The sequence below is a fragment of the Sarcophilus harrisii genome, chromosome 1, assembly GCF_902635505.1.
Source record: "Sarcophilus harrisii chromosome 1, mSarHar1.11, whole genome shotgun sequence".
NCBI lineage: Eukaryota > Metazoa > Chordata > Mammalia > Dasyuromorphia > Dasyuridae > Sarcophilus > Sarcophilus harrisii.
Window position 1 is genome coordinate 707,440,916 of NC_045426.1, and position 18,348 is coordinate 707,459,263.

General features: G+C 48.7%; 1 protein-coding gene across 1 annotated transcript; it reads right to left on the reverse strand.

Annotated features, from left to right (window-relative positions):
* Nucleotides 1-431: 431 nt before the first annotated feature.
* LOC100931560 (SEC14-like protein 3) lies at nucleotides 432-17,355 on the reverse strand. The gene is made up of 12 exons (XM_003762665.3): nucleotides 17,233-17,355; nucleotides 12,858-12,933; nucleotides 11,149-11,192; nucleotides 10,938-10,997; nucleotides 9,913-10,101; nucleotides 9,126-9,221; nucleotides 7,850-7,910; nucleotides 6,033-6,116; nucleotides 3,831-3,937; nucleotides 3,587-3,726; nucleotides 3,339-3,508; nucleotides 432-2,448 (listed from the first exon to the last, which is right to left on the reverse strand). The coding sequence occupies exons 1-12, from the start codon at nucleotides 17,284-17,286 to the stop codon at nucleotides 2,327-2,329; spliced, it is 1,203 nt and encodes a 400-aa protein (XP_003762713.2). The 5' UTR covers nucleotides 17,287-17,355; the 3' UTR covers nucleotides 432-2,326.
* Nucleotides 17,356-18,348: the final 993 nt, after the last annotated feature.

The following is an 18,348-nucleotide window of genomic DNA, read 5'->3' on the forward strand; positions in this document are numbered from 1 at the left end:
CTCCAGAGGCCCAAATTACCAGCCTGCCACATGGTTCTGCCTCTTTCCAACGCAAAAGCCTGTGGGGCTTGAATCCTAAAACTTACTCGTTGTGTTTCCTTGAGCCAGCCACTTTCCCTCCATGGCCTCAGTTTTCCTATCTGTAAAATGGAAGGGTTGGACCAAAGGGCCTGTTAGATCTCTTGACTCCATAATATCAATGTGACTTCCTGACAAAACATAGGAGAAATAGATAGATCACTCCCATTCCCTCCCATCCCAGTACTTTTGGAATGGGGTCACTGAGGGAAGTCAGGGGACCTTTCTTCTCCCCTGCAGAATTTGGGGGAAGCAACATCTCTCAATGGCTCTGCTTGGGAGACCCGGGGTCAGAGCTTGAAGGAAAGCGAGAAATCGGGGGAGAGGCCCAGAAAGGAAGCAGCCACAGCATGTTCACACACACACACAGGATAATTTATTGGTCCACACTCTTGCTGAAAGGACCCAATCACCGGGCTCCCGGGTCTTCCCTTCATCCTCCCTCCCTCCTCCCCTCTTCCCCCCTTGCTTCTCACACTTGCTTCACTTTTTTGTTAAAATCCTTTAATACATTAATCATCTCCCTACTGCTTCAGCTGAGCAGCTAACCCTTACTGCTTGTAAATAGAGGAAGGGGCTCTTGGACAAATCCCTTCTCTCTCCTAGCCTCAGTCGTCTTCTATGTAAAAAAGGGAGTTAGACAAGAATTCTCTAATGTCCCTCCCAGCTCCGAGCGAAAGCCTCCTCCCACTTCTGACATTTCACGTTCTATCCCGGGCCCCAGCTTTGACATGCTCTGTCGAAAATTCCTACCAGCTCTAATGATCTATGAACCTGATTTTCTACAGAGCTCACGACATTGACTTCCATTTGTATCGCTAAGTCACCAGAGGGCGGTGGTGAGCACTGGCAGACAAAGGATGGGGAAAGGGGAGATAATTAAGGCTGGGCTGCCCAAGAATCCCTTTTTCTGACACTGTATAACTAACTCACAATATTATTTCATCGGTTTAATCTATGCTGGGCTAGCGTGCTAAGCTTGGAAGGTGGAGGGGGGCTTGGGTATCCTGAAGAAGGCCTCATCCTAGGCCCTTCTAGGATGGTTTTCCATGCGACTGTCATGAGAATTCACAAGATCACTGTCCCCTCCATCCTTTTTTCTACAGAAAATTCCCTCGACCCATTCAGGGAGGGCTTCGATAAAGAAGGAGACAGCATACTAAGCATAAAGGAAATCGTTTAAATCAAAGGAAGCCTAAAAAATTAAGATCTGATAGAGAAGATTTTCAAAGGGGAAAGAGGAGTCCTGAGAGAACGGGCATTTGGCCTGTTCAGGGCAAGGAACCTACAGAGACTCCTTCAAAGTAGGGGTACCCAGTATGATATAGATAAGCCATAGAGATAACCCACGGGTGGGCTTGATATAACAGACTGTGCACAACTGGCCTACAGAGGCAACCTGTCCTGACAAGTTAGTTGTTACCAGGAAGGGAACTGACACTTTTATTAACCTCTAGAGATAACCAAGAGGACTGATTAGGGGGAAATTGGCAGAGGGCAATTGACAGAGAGGAATTGACAAGGGGAATTGGTAAAGGAGAATTGACAGAAAGGAACTGACAAGGGAAATTGGCAGAGGGCAAATGACAGAGAGGAATTGACAAGGGGAATTGGTAAAGGAGAATTGACAGAGAGGAATTGACAAGGGAAATTGCTAGGGGAGAATTGACTGAGGGAAATTGACCTCTTACTTAGTTATCCCGCAGAGCCCACCTCTCCCTTCCTCAAAAACTGAGTATAATTAATTCTGCCAGACAAAGTGAGATTAATCTCACAAAGAAAGGACTAAAGGATACAGTCCAAAGAAGAAATTGATTGAATGGATAGAACTACCCCCTAAAGGGGTAGTTACCTTTTAGACCCAGCTAAGAAAATCTATAGGGAGAATTGAAGAGTGTAGTTTACCTAGAGAGCTACCCAATGAAGTCATTAACTTCTAGAGATACCCAAGAGGGTCTATGGGGAAACTGACAGCATAGTTTATTGAGGGAGCACCCCTCCCCCAGTATGATGAATCCACAGAGCTCCCCAGTGAACTTCCACGGGCAATGTAATGGGTAATATAATTAACCAAAAGAGGTAAACCGAGAGTATAATTAACTGAGAGAATGCCCCCTCCAACAGAGTTTAGTTAACTTACAGAAGTGAGTAATAGGGGATAGTGAATAGGAGGTGCTGAGTCGTCCATTCCCCACTCCTCATTTCCTTTGTCTTTTTTGCCCTTCCCCAACCCTTTTTGTTCCGATGTCTAGACAGGCGTGTACTCCTTGTCATACTTCTGCATTCCCTCATCGGGGAGTAGCACCTCCACGGTGAAGCTGACCTTCTTGGTGTGGACAAAGCTGTAGGTGTTGTCAAACCGCAGGACATCTGTGGGGACAGAGAGATGGGGGGGGGGTGGAGCTGGTAAAAGCAATTAATTATATTCTCCTGAGCTTAAAGAGTTGGGCTGCCCTCGTGATTGTGTTTATTGTTCTCAGTTGGACCAACTTCCTCCTACTGCATTCTCTTCTCCTTGGGAACAGCCCTCCTTTTTCCTGAATCAGTCACCCAACACTGATTCCCACCTGGCTCCTGCCCCAGCCTGGCTTAAGCTGCTCCACAGGGAAGAGGCCCCAGTGTCTGAGCCCGTGTCATTTTCTTGGTACTTGGCAGCCTGTGTGGTAATGTGAATATCCACAAAGGAGATGGAGTAGAAAGGAACTTTAGTTGGTTTCCTGCTTGTCACTTACAAGCTTTCTGATTGTGGGTGAGTCACTTCCCCTCTTTCAGCCTCAGTTTCCTTCTCTGTAAAATGAAAATAAGATTCCCTTCCCTGACTTTAGAGTCATTGGGAGGGTGGAATTCGATAATGACTGTGTAAACTAATGCTAGTTAGTTTACTAACTAAAACACTAAACATATAACTAAACTTGAACACTAAAAATATAAACTAATATTACTGACCCCAAGGCAAAGAAGTTGCCTTCAGAGTTTCAAGGCATTTAGAATGGGAGTCTCAAGATTATGCGTCACCTAGTTCAATTCCTCTTGTGATATAGATGAGGAAATTGAGGCCCAGAGAAGTTAATGTCTTTTCAAGGTCACACAGGGAGGAGAGAAGAAAGGAGAGGGAAGAAGAGAAAAGGAGAGGGGAGAAGAAAAAGGGAGAGGGGGAGAGAGAAGAAAGGAGAGAAAAAGAGAAGAAAAGAGAGGAGAAAGAAGAGAGGAGAGGAAAGAATCTGAGAAGGTGGAGGAAAGAGGTAGAGAAACAGACTTACACACTCCAGCCTCAGCGCAGGTAAGGCTCCCATCTTCGGGGACCATATGTGCATTGTATCTCTGGCTGGCAAGCACCTCCGTCATCTCCCCAGCTTTTTGTCGCTCCCCCATCTTGGTCTTTAGGAATACCCCAAAGCCTACATCTGCCCCATCTGACATGAACTGCCACCTGTCATGGAGAAGAACCAAATTAAACACCCATGGAAGCGGGCCAGGAGCCTCCGGGTGGGAGAGGCAGGTCCCTCACCTGAGAACGCAGCCAGGGAAGAGGATCTCATACTCCACCTGATGAGAGGAGCCCCTGCTGATCTGTATTGAGTGCTCATACTGGGTCTTTACCTGGTCCCGCACATACATGGATTTGGGAACCTCACCTCCGTAGTTGATCTGGAATCAGAGTCTGGCGTGAACAGAATTATGGGTACTACCCTCCTCATTTCCCTTCCCCTTTTCTGTTTTTTCCTTCCCCAACCTGGCCCAGGGCACCATACCTTGGTCACACACTTGGGGTTCCCATCAGGGTCTGTCAAGCTTCCCCCAAATTGTACGGGCAGTTCCTCGGGGCTTATGAGTTTCAGCAAACCTTCCTTCCAGTTGGCTGGGAGAGGGGGAGAAGGAAAAGGCCAGTGGGTTACATCAGGTGTGAGTGGGTTGTAGGCTGTTCTCTGTTAGCTCTGTAAATTAACCACTTGTGGAGAATCTCCGTAGGTTTTCTATCCTGTTTGCTCCTGAGGTTCTCTGTCCTGTTGGTCACTGACAAGGTCACTACACTAGGTTAGGAAGCTTCCTGTACTCTCTGTATATATCTGAGTCTATATCTACTTCCTCCTCCCTGTCGACTCCTATCGGGGAAGAATCAGCCGTATCTCTGGAAGCAGCGATCACAATATGTCACATTCATACGACATTTTCCACTCCGCAACTTTGAGGGTTTTGGAAGAAGAATTTGAGACTCAGAGGAATTTGTGACATGTTCCCAAGGAAATGTCGCAGACACGAGCGGCCAAGTTATTTCCTTTTTTTTTTTTTTTTTTTTAATCATCCTTGAATAAGTGGATCCCTCACTTACCAGCTGTATGACCAGCTGTACGTTACTTAACTTGTTTGGAACGAGAAGGTTGAGTCAGAGAATCTCTAAAATCTAGACCGCGGAATCTTAAAAATATTTTCCCTTCCTCCTCGACATCCTCAGCCTAATTTGTTTTTGGAAGCAGGAGGAGGCTGTTTGAGCCCAGATGCATTGTGTAGCTGCCTAGCAACCAAATGAAAGCAGGTCAGACCAGTGGAGGAGGGCATAGAAGAGAGGGGAGACTCAGGGGGGAAAGCCAGAGGTAACAAATGAAGAGCTGACAGTCTATATTTGGAGTATTAATTCTATGGGATTAAATTTATCCTGCTGGATGTAATTAGCTACATTTTGTCAATTGGCTTTATGAATACTCTGCTACTAAAGTAAAATTTACAAGGCATAAAGGGGTTCCAAAATCATTTTCACTAGAACAAGGCGGGAGAAGAATGGCGAAACAGATGAGTATTTTTAAAAGATCTGGAGGATTCGGAGGATCACAAGTGCAATCTGGAGACCACAAAAGTTAACATCTTAGACTACATGAAGAGAAGGTTTTGGGTTCAGGGAAGATCAGGAAAAGGTTGGATCCTCTGTGCTGGGCACAGCTCATCTGGAGTTGTAGGTTCAGTTCTGGCCACCAAAATTTAGGAGGTCATCGACAAACTGGATGGGTTCCCAAGCAGGGTGGTCAGGATGGGGAAAGATCTAAAGTCCATGGCATATGAGGATGGAGTGAAGGAAGTGTGGGCGTTTAGCCTGAACAAGAGGCATCTTTAGGTCTGTGAAAGACTCATCTGGAGGAGGGAGGGATGTACTTTGTTCTGCGTGGCTCAAAGAGACAGACCAAGGAGCCGTGGGTGGAAGTTATTACCCTGGGAGAAATTTAGGCTGTTGTCAGGACAAACTTCCTAGTGACGAGAGCTCTCCATAATTAGACCAGGCTTCCTTGGGTGATATTCCCCGCACGGGGAAGCTAAAAACACCATTGGAAGGGATTTTTCTCTGTGTCTAGTTTGGACTCTGTGGCCTCTGGGTCCCCTTTCCACTCTGAGATGCTGGGATATCGAGACGGGGACCTCTTTGAGTTCAGGATGCCTTCTTGAGTTTTTCTGCCAGGATCACTCACCTCAGCAAGTTTGGAGGCTTTACCACCCTCTTTTGATTCTCTCTCTATGCTTATTGTATTTTGTAGGGTATCCCTGCAGGTTCATGGTGCCCTGTCAGGTGCTGCTTCAGGCTAACTCTCAGGTAATCCATCGCAAGTTGACTATAACCTTTTTTGGTGGTTGTTGAGAGAATTCAGCTTCTCCAACTTGACATGTGAGCTAACAAAGGGCCTGAGATGATGGTTAATTGCTATGAGACATCCAAAGCTCTGGGGGGAAGTCATTCTTAGTCCAGTTCTTGGGAATGCCCATTGGTGACAGGACTTGAGGGAGGAGGAGAAGGGAGAGAAGGCAGAGGAAGGGGAGGAAAATAAGGAAGAGGAAGAGGAGAATGAAGAGAGGAAAGGAAAAGAGTGAAGAAGAAAAGAGCGGAGGAAGGAAAAAAGGAAGAGAAGGAAGAAAATGAAGAAGAAGAGGAGAAAGAGGAGGAAGATGAAGAGGAAGGTAGAGCTACTCACTTCCCAGGACGACAATCTTCCTGCGAGTGTCTTCACTCAGGAAGGGTTTCATGAGGTTGTAGCCCACAGGGAAGAGTTTGGTGGCTGCAAAGAGAATATGGAGAGGTTGGATGAGAAGTTTGGCAGCTACAACCTTGGAAAAAGCGCTGTGCCGGTAATACAACGGCAACCGTGGGCAGCTCCGGGCAGTCAAAGGTAATTAAAAACCATTATGTGTGGCACGGGTTCTGGAGGAGATAGAAAGCTCTATAGAGACACCATCCCGGCCCTCATGGAGCTTCCAGTTTAATAGAGGAGCAGTAGTCTTTATTTCGGGGCCAGGTGTTGTGAAGATTGGAGAGATGACAATGTTCTCCCTCAAGGGACGGTCTATTTGTGTGAGATGGAAATAACAAGTGGAAAAGAATAGGAGAAAGATAAGAGGACAGTGCCAAGGAGAATGGCATTGACCCTCAGGCCAGACTGACTTGGTGTTGCAAGCACTGGATTTATAGTCAGGAGAGCACGGGCTCACACCCTCCCTCTGACACCTGCTAGTTGTGTGAACCTGGACGAGTCACTTAACCACTGGCTGCCTCAACTTCATCTTTAAAATGTTGATAATGAGAGCAGCTTAATCATGTCTCAAAGTTGTTATGAGGATAAAAGGAGATATTTGTAAAGCACTTTGTAAACTTTAAAATGCTATTTCTATATGTATGCCTATATTGGACACATATATTTTTACCATGTTTAACATAAATTGGATTACTTGCCATCTAGGAGAGGGGGTGGGGGGAAAGGGGAGAAATTGTTACACCAGGTTTTGCAGGGGTTGATGGTGAAAAATGATGCTGCATATGTTTTGAAAATAAAAAGCTTCAATAAAGAGAAAAAGAAATAAATGCTATTTCTTTGATAATGATGATGATGATGATGACGACGACAAGTACCACCTCCTCCAGGAAGCCCTCCCTAAGAGGTCTGGGTGATTTCCCCCTTCCTTAATATCTCACAGCCCCGAGACCTTTCCTGATCCCTCCTCCTCCAGCTCCTGGCATGGCTCCACTGACATCGCCCTGTTCATATTTTGTATCTGCTTTTGTGCGTGTTGTTTCCTTTAATAAACTGGAAATGTCCCGAGGGCAAGAATTGGTTTGTTTTGGTCAAAGTTACCCCAGGGCCTCCTGACCCAAAGCTGGTTCTTAATTGAAGTGAATTTCAGAATCACAGAATTTGAGCGATGAAAGAGTTCGTTGTTTGGATCCAATCCATCAGTGAAAGGAATCGCCATTATAACATGACCCATGACAAGGGGGCGTTCATCCTCTAAGGATGAGGAGCTCCTCACTCTCAGGGCAGCCCATTCTACCTTGTCACGGCTCTTGTTGTCTGCATCTTTGCCCTGATACCGAGCCTGATTCTGCCTCTTCCTATGTCCTGTTCTCTGCTTCTAGATCTGCCCTTTTGGACTAAACAGAACAGTTGAATCAAGACAGGGCAGGCCTGACTTTGGGGGTTTTTCAGAAGAAACTCGGGGGTAAAGATGACTTGTCCAAGGTCATCAGACTGGCAAATGAGGGAACCTAGACTTGAACTGGATCTTGTGGTTCCCAGGTCAGCCCGTGAAGAGAGTTGGTAACTGGCTTGCCTGTGATTCACAAACCCTATCAACAGACAAGTGTTTCTTAAGCATCTACCATGTGCTGTGGCTTGGGCTAAGACAAAAATGACATTATTCCCATCAGTGCCTCTGGGGGGCAGCAGTACCCCCATCCTGTGCCATGGGTCTCTACAATGCTCTTGTCCTTCTGGGCGCAGGGTGGGACCAGACTTACCCTTTATAATGAGCATGAACTTGAGTCTCTCAGGATAGTTCTCTTCCAGAAGACTGAAAAACTGTGGAGTCAAGGTGGGTGCCCATTAGATTCTAGAGAGGCCTCTGCCCCAGGCTCCTGGGCACCCAAGGCCTTCCCTCCATCCCTCCCAATCCAGAAGTTCCAAGAAGCCAGAATAAGGAGGTCTCGGAAGGCCCGGCCTCCCCAAATCTAGGGGCCTCCCCTTCCCCATAACCAGCCCTCTCTGGGGGCAGCCCAGGGAGACCCCTCCCCAAACCCTCTCTATCCCCCACTACCCAAATGAGCTCTCTCAGTCTTGTGAGACACAAGTAAAGGCAGAGAGCGCTGGATGTAACATTGGAGAACCTCAGCTCCAATTCTGTTCCTGCTAAGAATAATTTTGACTCGACTTTTGGACTCTAAGGCCACTTTTCCATCTATGGTGACTGCCTTTCAATCTCATGTTAGGGCTAAGGAGAAGGACTGGTCTGGTGACTTCACTGTAGATCAGCACCATGATGAAGTGGACAGAGCACTGAATGGGAGTCAACATCCTCGGTTCAAATCTCTTCTTGGAGACCTAGAATTGTGTGGTTGTGGGCAACTCCCTTAATTTCAGTGTGCCTCAGTTTCTTCATATGCACACAAGGGAGGGTTTGGACTGTGCTCTGTGATTCCTTTCAGCCCTAGATGTGTGATCCCAGGTCTCACCTTCTCAGTGAGAAATCTCTTGGAGAATTGTTTAACACTGAAAAGTGAAATGATTTATTCAGGACCTCACGGCCAGGTGGGTCTGAAGGAAGATTTGAATCTAGGTGTTCCTGGTTCTGAGGCCATCTCTCTCTCCATGCTCTTCATCCCATTTTACAGATGAGAACAGTGAAGGGTAGGGGGATGAAGGAGTTTCTCCAAGGTCACGGAAGGTGTCAGAGGCGGGATTTGAAACCAGGTTTTCACTCCAAGCCCAGCTCTCCTGCCTGCCAAACTCTTCCTCCAGTTAAATAAAAGGATAGGTTTTTCCCCCTGAGGCAATTGGGGTTAAGTGACTTGGCCAGGGCCACACAGCTAGAAAGTGTTAAATGTCTGAGGTCAAATTTGAACTCAGGTCCTCCTGACTTCAGAGTTGGTGCTCTATCCACTGCGCCACCTAGCTGCCTGGTAAGAGGATTGTTTGGACTCTGCCATAGTTCATGCTCTACTGGCTAAAGGAAATTTGATCCGAGCTCCCAGGGGCCCCATAGCTGGCCTAGCGGGAAGCCTGCCCGGCCTGACCCACCTCCTGGTACGTTTCCACCAAGGGCTTCCAAAAGTGCTTCAGCCCCAGCCCCTCACAGTCAAAGATCATCACGATGGTCTCGATCTTCTTCCCGAGCTGCGGAGGGGGAGGGGGGACAAATGAGCTCCTGGGAGGTCTCCACCGGGTGGTGGGGGGGAGGCAGAGAGCTGGGAGCCCTCCGAGGCAGGAGAGGTGTCAGCTGTGGGAGGGTCTTTGGAACGTAGAGTGCGGAGCTGCACGGACTTTAGACCCTTTAGTCTGATTTCCTTCACTTTATGGATTAAGGAATAGGATTAAGGATTAAGGAAAGGTGCCTAAGGAATAGGATACAGAGAGATACGGAGATATATGTACATGTGAATATACATATATATGTGTGTGTATAAAAAGAGACAGAGACAGAGGGAGAAACAGAGACAAGAGAGATACAGAGACACAGAGACAGAGAGACAGACAGAGAGACAAAGAGACAGAGGCACAGAGAGAAAGAGAGACAGAGACAGAGACAGAGAGAAAGAGAGAGGCAGAGACAGAGAGAAAGAGAGAGAACAAAGGAAGAGGAAGAAGAAGAGAAAGACAGATGGAAGGAGAGACAGACAGACAGACAGAGAGGGAGACGGATCTTGCCTCAGGTTACCCAAGAGTCAGTAGCAGCACCCCAGCTTCCTTAGCCCTCAGCCAGGGCCAGAGCCAATGGCAGCCCCTGCCTCTCCCTGTCCCTGGGCCCTCCTATCCCCTCCCTCTCCTTGTCCAGGGCCGCCCTGCCCGTTGCCCGCCTCGGCCTCACCTTCTCAGTCTGCAGGTCACACTCCCGCATGATACGCTCGCAGTCCCGCATCTTGGCCTTGAGGAAGTCCTGCTTGGTCACCGAGAAGAGGATCCCCTTGGGGTCCAGGGGGCCGACGATGTCGTACCAGATGGGGCAGCCGTCCCGGTCGTAGCCACAGAGGCCTCCCGGCATGTACTTCTGGATCACCTGGACAGGGGCAGACACCGGGAGGGCGGCCGAACTCGGCGAGGGGCTCCTAGGTTCTGACCTGGCCTGGCTGTGGGCGACCCAGCTAAATCACTGCCCTTCTCTGGGCCTCAACGGACCTCTAAGGGCCCCGGGCAGGTCGTGGGCTGCTCTGGGGGCCCGTGTTCTTCATATGGATGTTCTCCCCAAGAATACAGGTCAGACAAATCAGCCAGGCATACAGTAGGTGCTCCATAAAGCACTTCTGTGATCTTCACTAGGGCACAAAGGGGTTTCCTCAGGCCTAGTTCTTAGTGTCAGCATCCCCATCCCCATTCCCCGGCTGAGGACAGAGGCCAAGAGAGATGGAGACCCTCGCTATGGAAACAGGGTTAGAATTCGAACTCGGGTCTGCCTTTGAGCCCAGCAAGCTTTTATCTCACACACACACACACACACACATGTACATACACACAATACATACATACATAATACACACATAAGTACATAGCAATATATACATCTATATATACACATATAATAAATATATACATACATACAAATGTATATATATACATATAAACAATAAATATATAGACACAATACATATAGATACACATATACACACATATACATATATATATTATTTGATTTTTCCCCAATTACATGTTAAAACTCTTAACTTTCCTTTTGTTTTGAGTTCCAAATTCTGTCCCCTCCCGCCTTCCGAGACGCTCACTCTTTTTGTTTCCCAAACACAACCATATAAAGCCCGCCAGTGCTCCCCAGTTGCCGGACAAATGTCCGTTGGGCAGACGAACGATGTGGGAACTGCCTGGTCCCGGGGGCCGCCTCACCTCGGGGGGCTGCCAGTCGAGGATGTGTTCGATGTCCATGTTCTTCCGGAACTCCATATACTACACAGAGACAAGGGGCGGCGCATGTGAGCTCAGTCGGGCTTGGGGGGAAGGGGGGTCGCTATCTCTTAGTCTAGGGTGTCAGGAAGGGGAAGGGCGTGGGCAGGGGTGGGCAGCTCAGAGCCAAGTCGGGGGTGGGGGCAAGACGCACCTTTCGAACCATGGATTCTGACTTCTGCAAGTCGAAGTTTCGGGCTGTGGAGACAAAAAGAGGAGAAGCCGTGGCCCTCACGGGGAGTAGTGGAGACAGGGCGATGTAGGGGGTGGTGAGTCAGGGTCAGACCCGGGCAGACTTCTCTTCCCTACAGTCTGTGTGACCCTGGACAGGTCACAACCTTCTAAGGCTTTCAGAAGAGCCTTTGAGACTAGAAGGGGCAGAGAAGGTTCCATGATAGCCACAGTTCTTCACCAGGAAGACACTGAAAGGAGGCTGATGAGATCCAGGTCCCCCGTTCCTGCCCAAAGCCATGGAGCACTTCACAATTTACAAGCCTTTTAGCCGTGGCACTTCTTGGTTATTTAAGGAAGAACTCTTTCCTTACAGCTCTGACATAGAGGCGCAAGAATTTGAACCCCTTCTTATAGATAGGGGGAACTTACAGATAGGGAAACTGAGTCACTTACCAAGAACCACAAAGCTAGTAAACTGGGATTCAAACCTGGGGCCAGCTTGGCTCCCTTTCTGGCGCTGGACTTTCTGCTCCCCTGAATTGCCTCCAATATTTCGTTTGAGCCTCAGCAGTCCCACGTGAGCAAGGCCAGTGCAAGCGTTCTTGTCTCTGTTTGCAGCGGCAGAAATGGAGGCTCCCAGGCCTTAGAAGTGCAAGGCGGCCTTAGCGCCCTAGACACAGCGGGCAGAGCTCTCCATTCCCCTCTTTCAGAGATGAGGAGGCTGAGGCTCAGGGAGGCCGGGACTTGCTCAAGGGGACTTGGAGGTAAGTGGCCCGACCAGGACTCAAACCCGCTCTTCGGGCCCAGGTACAGGAGGGGAATACGTCCCTGGTTGCTGGCTTAGGAAACGCCTGAACTCAAACTCAGGTCCCCCGACTCCATGCCGGGGGCTTCCCTCCAGGCCATCTGGAAGGGTGGGGGCCTCTGCTTTCCCTTCCACCCCCAGAGATGTGTGTGTACAGGTGGTGGGGCACAGAGATTGTTCCACTCAGGTATCTTTCTTTAGTCTTCACCCTGAAAAACTCCATGAAACAGGGAGGTGGCGCAGTGGGTGGAGCCCCAGCCCTGAAGTCAGGAGGACCTGAGTGCAAATCTGGTCTCAGACACTAACCACATCCTGGCTGTGTGACCCTGGGCAAGTCACTTAACCCCAATTGCTTCAGCAAAAAGGAAGGGAGAGGAGAGGAGAGGAGATTATATAGCCCCAAAAGGCAGTGGGACATAATGGAAAGAGCTCTGAATATTCATAGAAGCTTGTGTTCAAATTCTGACTCTGCTGCCTACTATCTATGTGATCTGGAACAAGACCCTCCTCTTCTCTGGACCTCAGTTCTCCCCTTCTCTGGACCATCAGTAAAAGAGGATTGGATGAACTGATCTCAGAAGTCTCTTCCTGCTCTTAACCTACGATTCTGTTACTTGGATCAAGCCTGAAAATGTCTGAGTTGTTGGGAAAGGACATCAACATTTACATAAATGGGGCCCCATCCCTAGCCTCCCCGGCCCTTCGTCGCCCTTCTCATCCACGTGATGTTGTCATTGTCATCCACATCTCCAGTAAGACGGGGCAGGGACGGGCAGGGATCTCATCGTTGACCCTTAATGCTGCCCAAGTGCTCGCTGACATCACGCCAAAGCACCCGCTGGGGGTGTAGCGAGCTCCCCCTCTGCCCTCGCCTCCCTCCTCACCTCGGAGCCAGCGCAGGAGGAAGTAGTCGTCGGGATTGGGAACGTTGGGTAGTATATCCTGGACGTTCTCCCGGAACTGTGGAGAGAGAAGGTGGCCCAGGAGTTTCCTACTGAGCATCCTGAAGCATCAGCACCACAACAAGTGACAGCTCCTCCCTCCCAGCCAATGATACCATTCTTCCATCTTGACCACTTTTCACAGGGCCTGCTTAATAAATGCTTATTCATTGACTAACTGACAGAGCTTTGAGAAATATCCTCATCAACCAGGGCAGCCAAATGACCTTGGAATCCCTGATCACAAAATGAGGGTAAGGGTTTGGGTGGGGGAAGAGAATAAGCAATTATTAAGTGCCTACTGTATACTAGGCACTGTGCTAAAATCTGTAGGATGAGATATTTTGCACACTTACGGCAAAACTCCTGATATGATTATAAGGGAAGTCCCACCCAGCTTCCTTCCTCAGGTTTTTCTCATGGGGTCCTACCTAGTACCGTGATGTCGCAAGTGGAGACCAAGCAAATTTAATATTTAGAACTGAACCAGCTACATCCAGAGAAAGAACTCTGGGAGATGACTAAGAACCACTCCATAGAATTGCCAATCCCTCTATTTTTGTCCGCCTGCATTTCTGATTTCCTTCCCAGGTTAATTGTACACTATTTTAAAGTCTGATTCTTTTTGTGCAGCAAAATAACTGTATGGATATGTATACATGTATTGTATTTAACATATACTTTAACATATTTAACATGTATGGGTCGACCTGCCATCTGGGGGAGGGGGGGAAGGAGGGGAAAAATTGGAACAAAAGGTTTGGCGATTGTCAGTGCTGTAAAAGTACCCATGCATAGAACTTGTAAATAAAAACTATAATTAAAAAATAATTTTAAAAATTTAATATTTAAGTCCAGATTCAAATTTCTACTGTTTTGTTGCCCGAAAGTACTCGCTCTATTTAACCAAATGATTGCTTGAGCCTCGTGGTTCTTGTTTCTGAAGGGGCCCAGCTCACACAAGCTGTGAGGATGGCCGAGATTGCATCAGCCTGGGCTCTGCTTTGCCCTTCCTGCCAGCCTGGAAGTTCCCTGAGGGCAGGGTCTCTGGAGTGTCTGCATCGCTCCCTGGACACTTCCCATCAGTGCCTATTTATGCCCAGCACAGAGCAGAGAGCTCAAGGAAGACTCAGGGCAACTGGCCCCAGGGATGGAGGAGGGATCGAGGATGGATGGAGGAGGGATGGAGGAGGGGTGGAGGGGGGGTGGAGGAGGGATGGAGGAAGGATGGAGGAGGGATGGAGGAGGGATGGAGGAGGGATGGAGAAGGGATGGACGGGCCTTAGGGGACAGGGATCTCAGACCTTGAATTTGGAATTGCTTTTCAGGTCCTGCTTCTGGGGTCTCCTAGCCCACCTAAGGTGCCCTCCCCTCCCCAAGTCTTTTTTTCCCTCTGTCTGCCTGTCCCCACCTTACTCTGTTCCCCACAGAGTAGCAAGACCCCGTGATTAGCCTTTGGGCCTGGGCCAGCAGGGTCAAAAAAATGGGGAACACTGGTCACCTGCGGGGACTCTTTAATTTTAAAAAAAGGAGGTTTTTTGTTTTCAGCCAGCAAACAATCTTCCCCCAAATACATGCCCGCCTCTGGCAAAATGCTGTTTTCTATATTTAAGGACTCTTATATCTTTAGATATTTACCTGCCCTTTCCTTAATGAAAATAGGAGTCCCCTAGGGGCAGTTCGGTAGTGCAGTGTATGGAGCACCAGCCCTGAAGTCAGGAAGATCTGAGTTCAAATTTGATCTCAGACACCTAACATTTTCTAGCTATGTGACCCTGGGCAAGTCACTTAACCCCAATTATCTCAACAAAAAGGGGAAGGGAACAGCTAGGTGGTTCAATGGATAGAGCACTAGCCCTGAAGTCAAGAGTTCAAATCTGGCCTCAGACACTTAACACTTCCTGGCTGTGTGACCCTGGGCAAGTCATTTAACCCCAATTGCCTCAGCAAAAAGAAAAAAAAAAGAAAATAGGAATCCCCCGAAGGGAGGCCCTCTGTCCCCCCTCACCCCCAGCATTTTTGTTTTAATATCCCCAGTGCTTACATAACAAATGCTTTGTAGTTGACTGTTAAAAGCCTGCTTCTTGCAGATCCCTGGGCTTAGCTCTGCTGAGAAAAGAAACTGGGCCCGACTCCCTAAGTTCTCATTCGGCTCTGACACTTCCTAGCTATTTTACTTCACCTCTGTCAGCCTCAGTTTCCTCCTCTGTAAAATGGGGACAAAAATGATACCTACCTGCCAGGGTTATTATGGGGACAAGTTGCTGTGGTCTTTGTAAAGTACTTGGCGGGCGCTTCAGTCATTTCGGATGCTTATTAGCATGCATGGGCATTATTAGCTTTTCAGGACATCGTCCAGTGGACAGACCTTTTTTCCTGTTTGTGCCCCGTCTCTTCCCCACTAGAATAGGGAGTGCTGGGATGGGAATGTGGAGGGGCTTTCCCATAATCCTAACGTGTGGCCCTAGGTCTGTCCTTTCCCTTCCTGGGCTTCCATCTCCTCAGGCACAAACTAGGGGGATTGAGGTGGGGTCTTTGAGCTCCCATCCCATTGCTACACTGGTCCCAGCTGCTCCTAGAACCTTCCTTCTCATTGGTTTTTGTTCTTTCCGAGCCAGCAAAATAGCTTTTTTATCCTGGGACCAAGCAGTGTGTGTGTGTGAGTGAGTGTGAGTGTGTGTGAGTGTGTAAGATTGTATGAGTGTGTGAGTATGTATGTGTGTGAGCGTGTAAGATTGCATGAGTGTGTGAGTATGTATGTGTGTGAGTGTGTAAGATTGCATGAGTGTGTGAGTATGTATGTGTGTAAGATTTGCATAAGTGTGTAAGTACGTATGTGTGTGAGCATGTAAGATTGCATAAGTGTGTAAGTATGTGTGTGTGAGCGTGTAAGATTGTATGAGTGTGTGAGTATGTATGTGTGTGAGTGTGTAAGATTGCATGAGTGTGTGAGTATGTATGTGTGTGAGCATGTAAGATTACATAAGTGTGTAAGTATGTGTGTGTGAGCGTGTAAGATTGTATGAGTGTGTGAGTATGTGTGTGTGTGAGTGTGTAAGCTTGTATGAGTGTGTAAGTATGTATTGTGTGTGTAAGATTGTATGAGTGTGAGTGTGTAAGATTGTATAAGTGTATAAGTATGCATGTATGAGAGTGTGTAAATGTGTGAGTGTATGTGTGAGTGTGTGTGTGTGTGTAAGTGTGTGTGTGTGTGTGTTGGGGAGATCAGGGAGGGGCTCCCTTGGGGTGGGGGATGGTAGGGTGCTATACTCCTAAGGGCTTGTAGCTAGGGGTGCCAGTGAGGGGACAGGGGACATGCTTCTGAATGGGGAGGAGCATGATGGGATAAGAGCATCCCAGGGCAGGAGAGGATGGGGAGGGGGCCTGTGCCATAATGCTCTTGGTGGCACCCTCTCAGTTTCCAGCCTTGGAACAAAGCTCCATTGGCCCCTCCTAGTTATAGGTCTGAGTGCATCCATCAAAGACCCATTTCCACCTCTCTCATCGAGTGAATGTGGCCCTGGGGAAGGAGAGGAGTCCCAGAGTGAGCCCCCCCTGAGGGCTGTGGGTGGGGAGGCAGAGGGGGCTAATTCAGAGCCCTCTTCTGTTACTATTAGCTCTCTGACTTTGGGCAAGCTCCTTCCTCTCTTTGGGACTCAGTTTCCTCATCTGTAAAATGGAGGAGTTGGCCTAGATCTCACCTTTCCCAACCTCTCCTAATTCCAGCCCAAAGCCTGTTTGTACACAGTGGCTTCCATGTGGTCTTGCCCATTGGATTGTGAACTCCTTGAGGGTCTTTTACCTTTCTTTGTACCTCCCGGTGTCTAGCAGAGTACCTGGAACGCAGTAGGTGCTTAATAAATGCTTACTGACTATGGATGGACTCTTTACAGAATCATGTAGGAAGCCCACAGTCACAAATGAAAGACTTATTAAATTTCCATCATAGGTTGGTGACCATAAAGATGTAATTGTTTTTCCATCCAGGTTCATGGGCCCTCCGAAACTTATCTCTGGAGCCCTTGGGGATTGGTAGATCTCGTGAAGAATCCCTGGGCAGGGGTTTCTGGTGATCTGGGGGCCGATCCACCTCTAAAGGTGAGGCAGGGATTATTATCCCCACTTTATGGATGAGAAAACTGAGGTTTTGAGAAGAGAGCTAAAGGGACTCCAACCCAGATCTTCTGTCTGTAGGCCTGGAGTGTTCCCCTCACCCCATCGCCCCTCAGTTCTACCCGGGACCTCCTGTCATCCTCCTGGGATGGCTGTTGTAGGGAAGTGCACGGGGCCCCTGAGTAGGCAGAAGGATCTCTCTCACCTTAGCCAGAGCCTCTGCCTGCTTGGGGCTTAGGTCCCCAACTCGCCCACTCATGACGACCGGCTGTGTGTTCTCTTGCGGCTTCCAGGAGGATCCCAGGGCCCAATTTGGGCCAAGCCAGGGCAGCCGAGCTTTTTGCCAGGCGCTTCTGGGCCGGCCTCCAAGCCCAGCCCCCTCCTTGGCTCAGCGCCCCTGTTGCATCTTACATAATTGGGATTAAGTGTGGATCCTCCCCCCTTCTCTCCCCAATTTCCTACCCCTCTTGGCTGGGCCCTTAAGCAAATGTGAGTCAGGGAGCCCAGGTTCAAGGCTGTGGTCCAGCTGGATGGAACAGGAGGGCTGGGAACAGAACGTTGCATTGGGAAGAGGGAACCCAAGCTGCTCCGGGCTGGCTGAAATTGGTCTCCTGAGACCCAGGGAAATCGCTGACGTGTGGGGCTGGGCCCGGCCTGACGTAGGGCTGTCAGAAGCATTTAGGCTCAAGATTAGAATGAAACAAGACACTGTACCACTGCCCTTTAACAAAAGGAGATTTACCCAACAATAGGGGATACAGCCAGGGCATTGAGGTGCAAAGAGCTTGACCAATTTGTAGGGGAAAAACAGTCTAGCCCAGGGCTCAGGGACCACACCTGGACAGCAGTGTGACCTTGTACAAGTCCCTCCCTGCCCCCGGGGCCTCAGTGGCCTCCCCTCTACAGGGCAGGATTAGAGTAAGTTGTTTTTAAGGTTTGTCCTAGTTCTATCGTTGTGTTTTTTAAAGTTTCTTAGGACCCTGTGGTTCAAGTTCTGACATTCTATGTCCTGAGTTATATGGCCCTTTCTTAGTGACATTCTGTGCTGAGAGAGGATCAGGATCCCCATGATTTAATAGCTGGGGTGTAGGAATCAGGATGGTAGAATGAGGATCCCCAGTGCTGGTGATGGAATGAGGGGGATCTGTGATGATAAGGAAGTAGAGGAATATGGGGGTAGAGGAGCCTTCTAGCTAAGACATTTCATCTTCTAAGGAGAATCCCATCCCTACCTCCAAACACTAATATTCCCTGTTCTCAGGCCCCTCCCAGCTCTGATATTCCCTGTCCTAAGGCCCCTCCCAGCTCTGATATTCCCTGT

Excerpts from the sequence above, each read along its gene's own strand:
- LOC100931560 (XM_003762665.3), bottom strand. The coding sequence starts at position 17,286 with ATGAGTGGGCGAGTTGGGGACCTAAGCCCCAAGCAGGCAGAGGCTCTG. Across the intron at positions 11,193-12,857 it reads CCTCCTGCGCTGGCTCCGAG|CCCGAAACTTCGACTTGCAG; the intron begins GTGAGGAGGGAG and ends TTGTCTCCACAG. Across the intron at positions 10,998-11,148 it reads CAGAATCCATGGTTCGAAAG|TATATGGAGTTCCGGAAGAA; the intron begins GTGCGTCTTGCC and ends GTCTCTGTGTAG.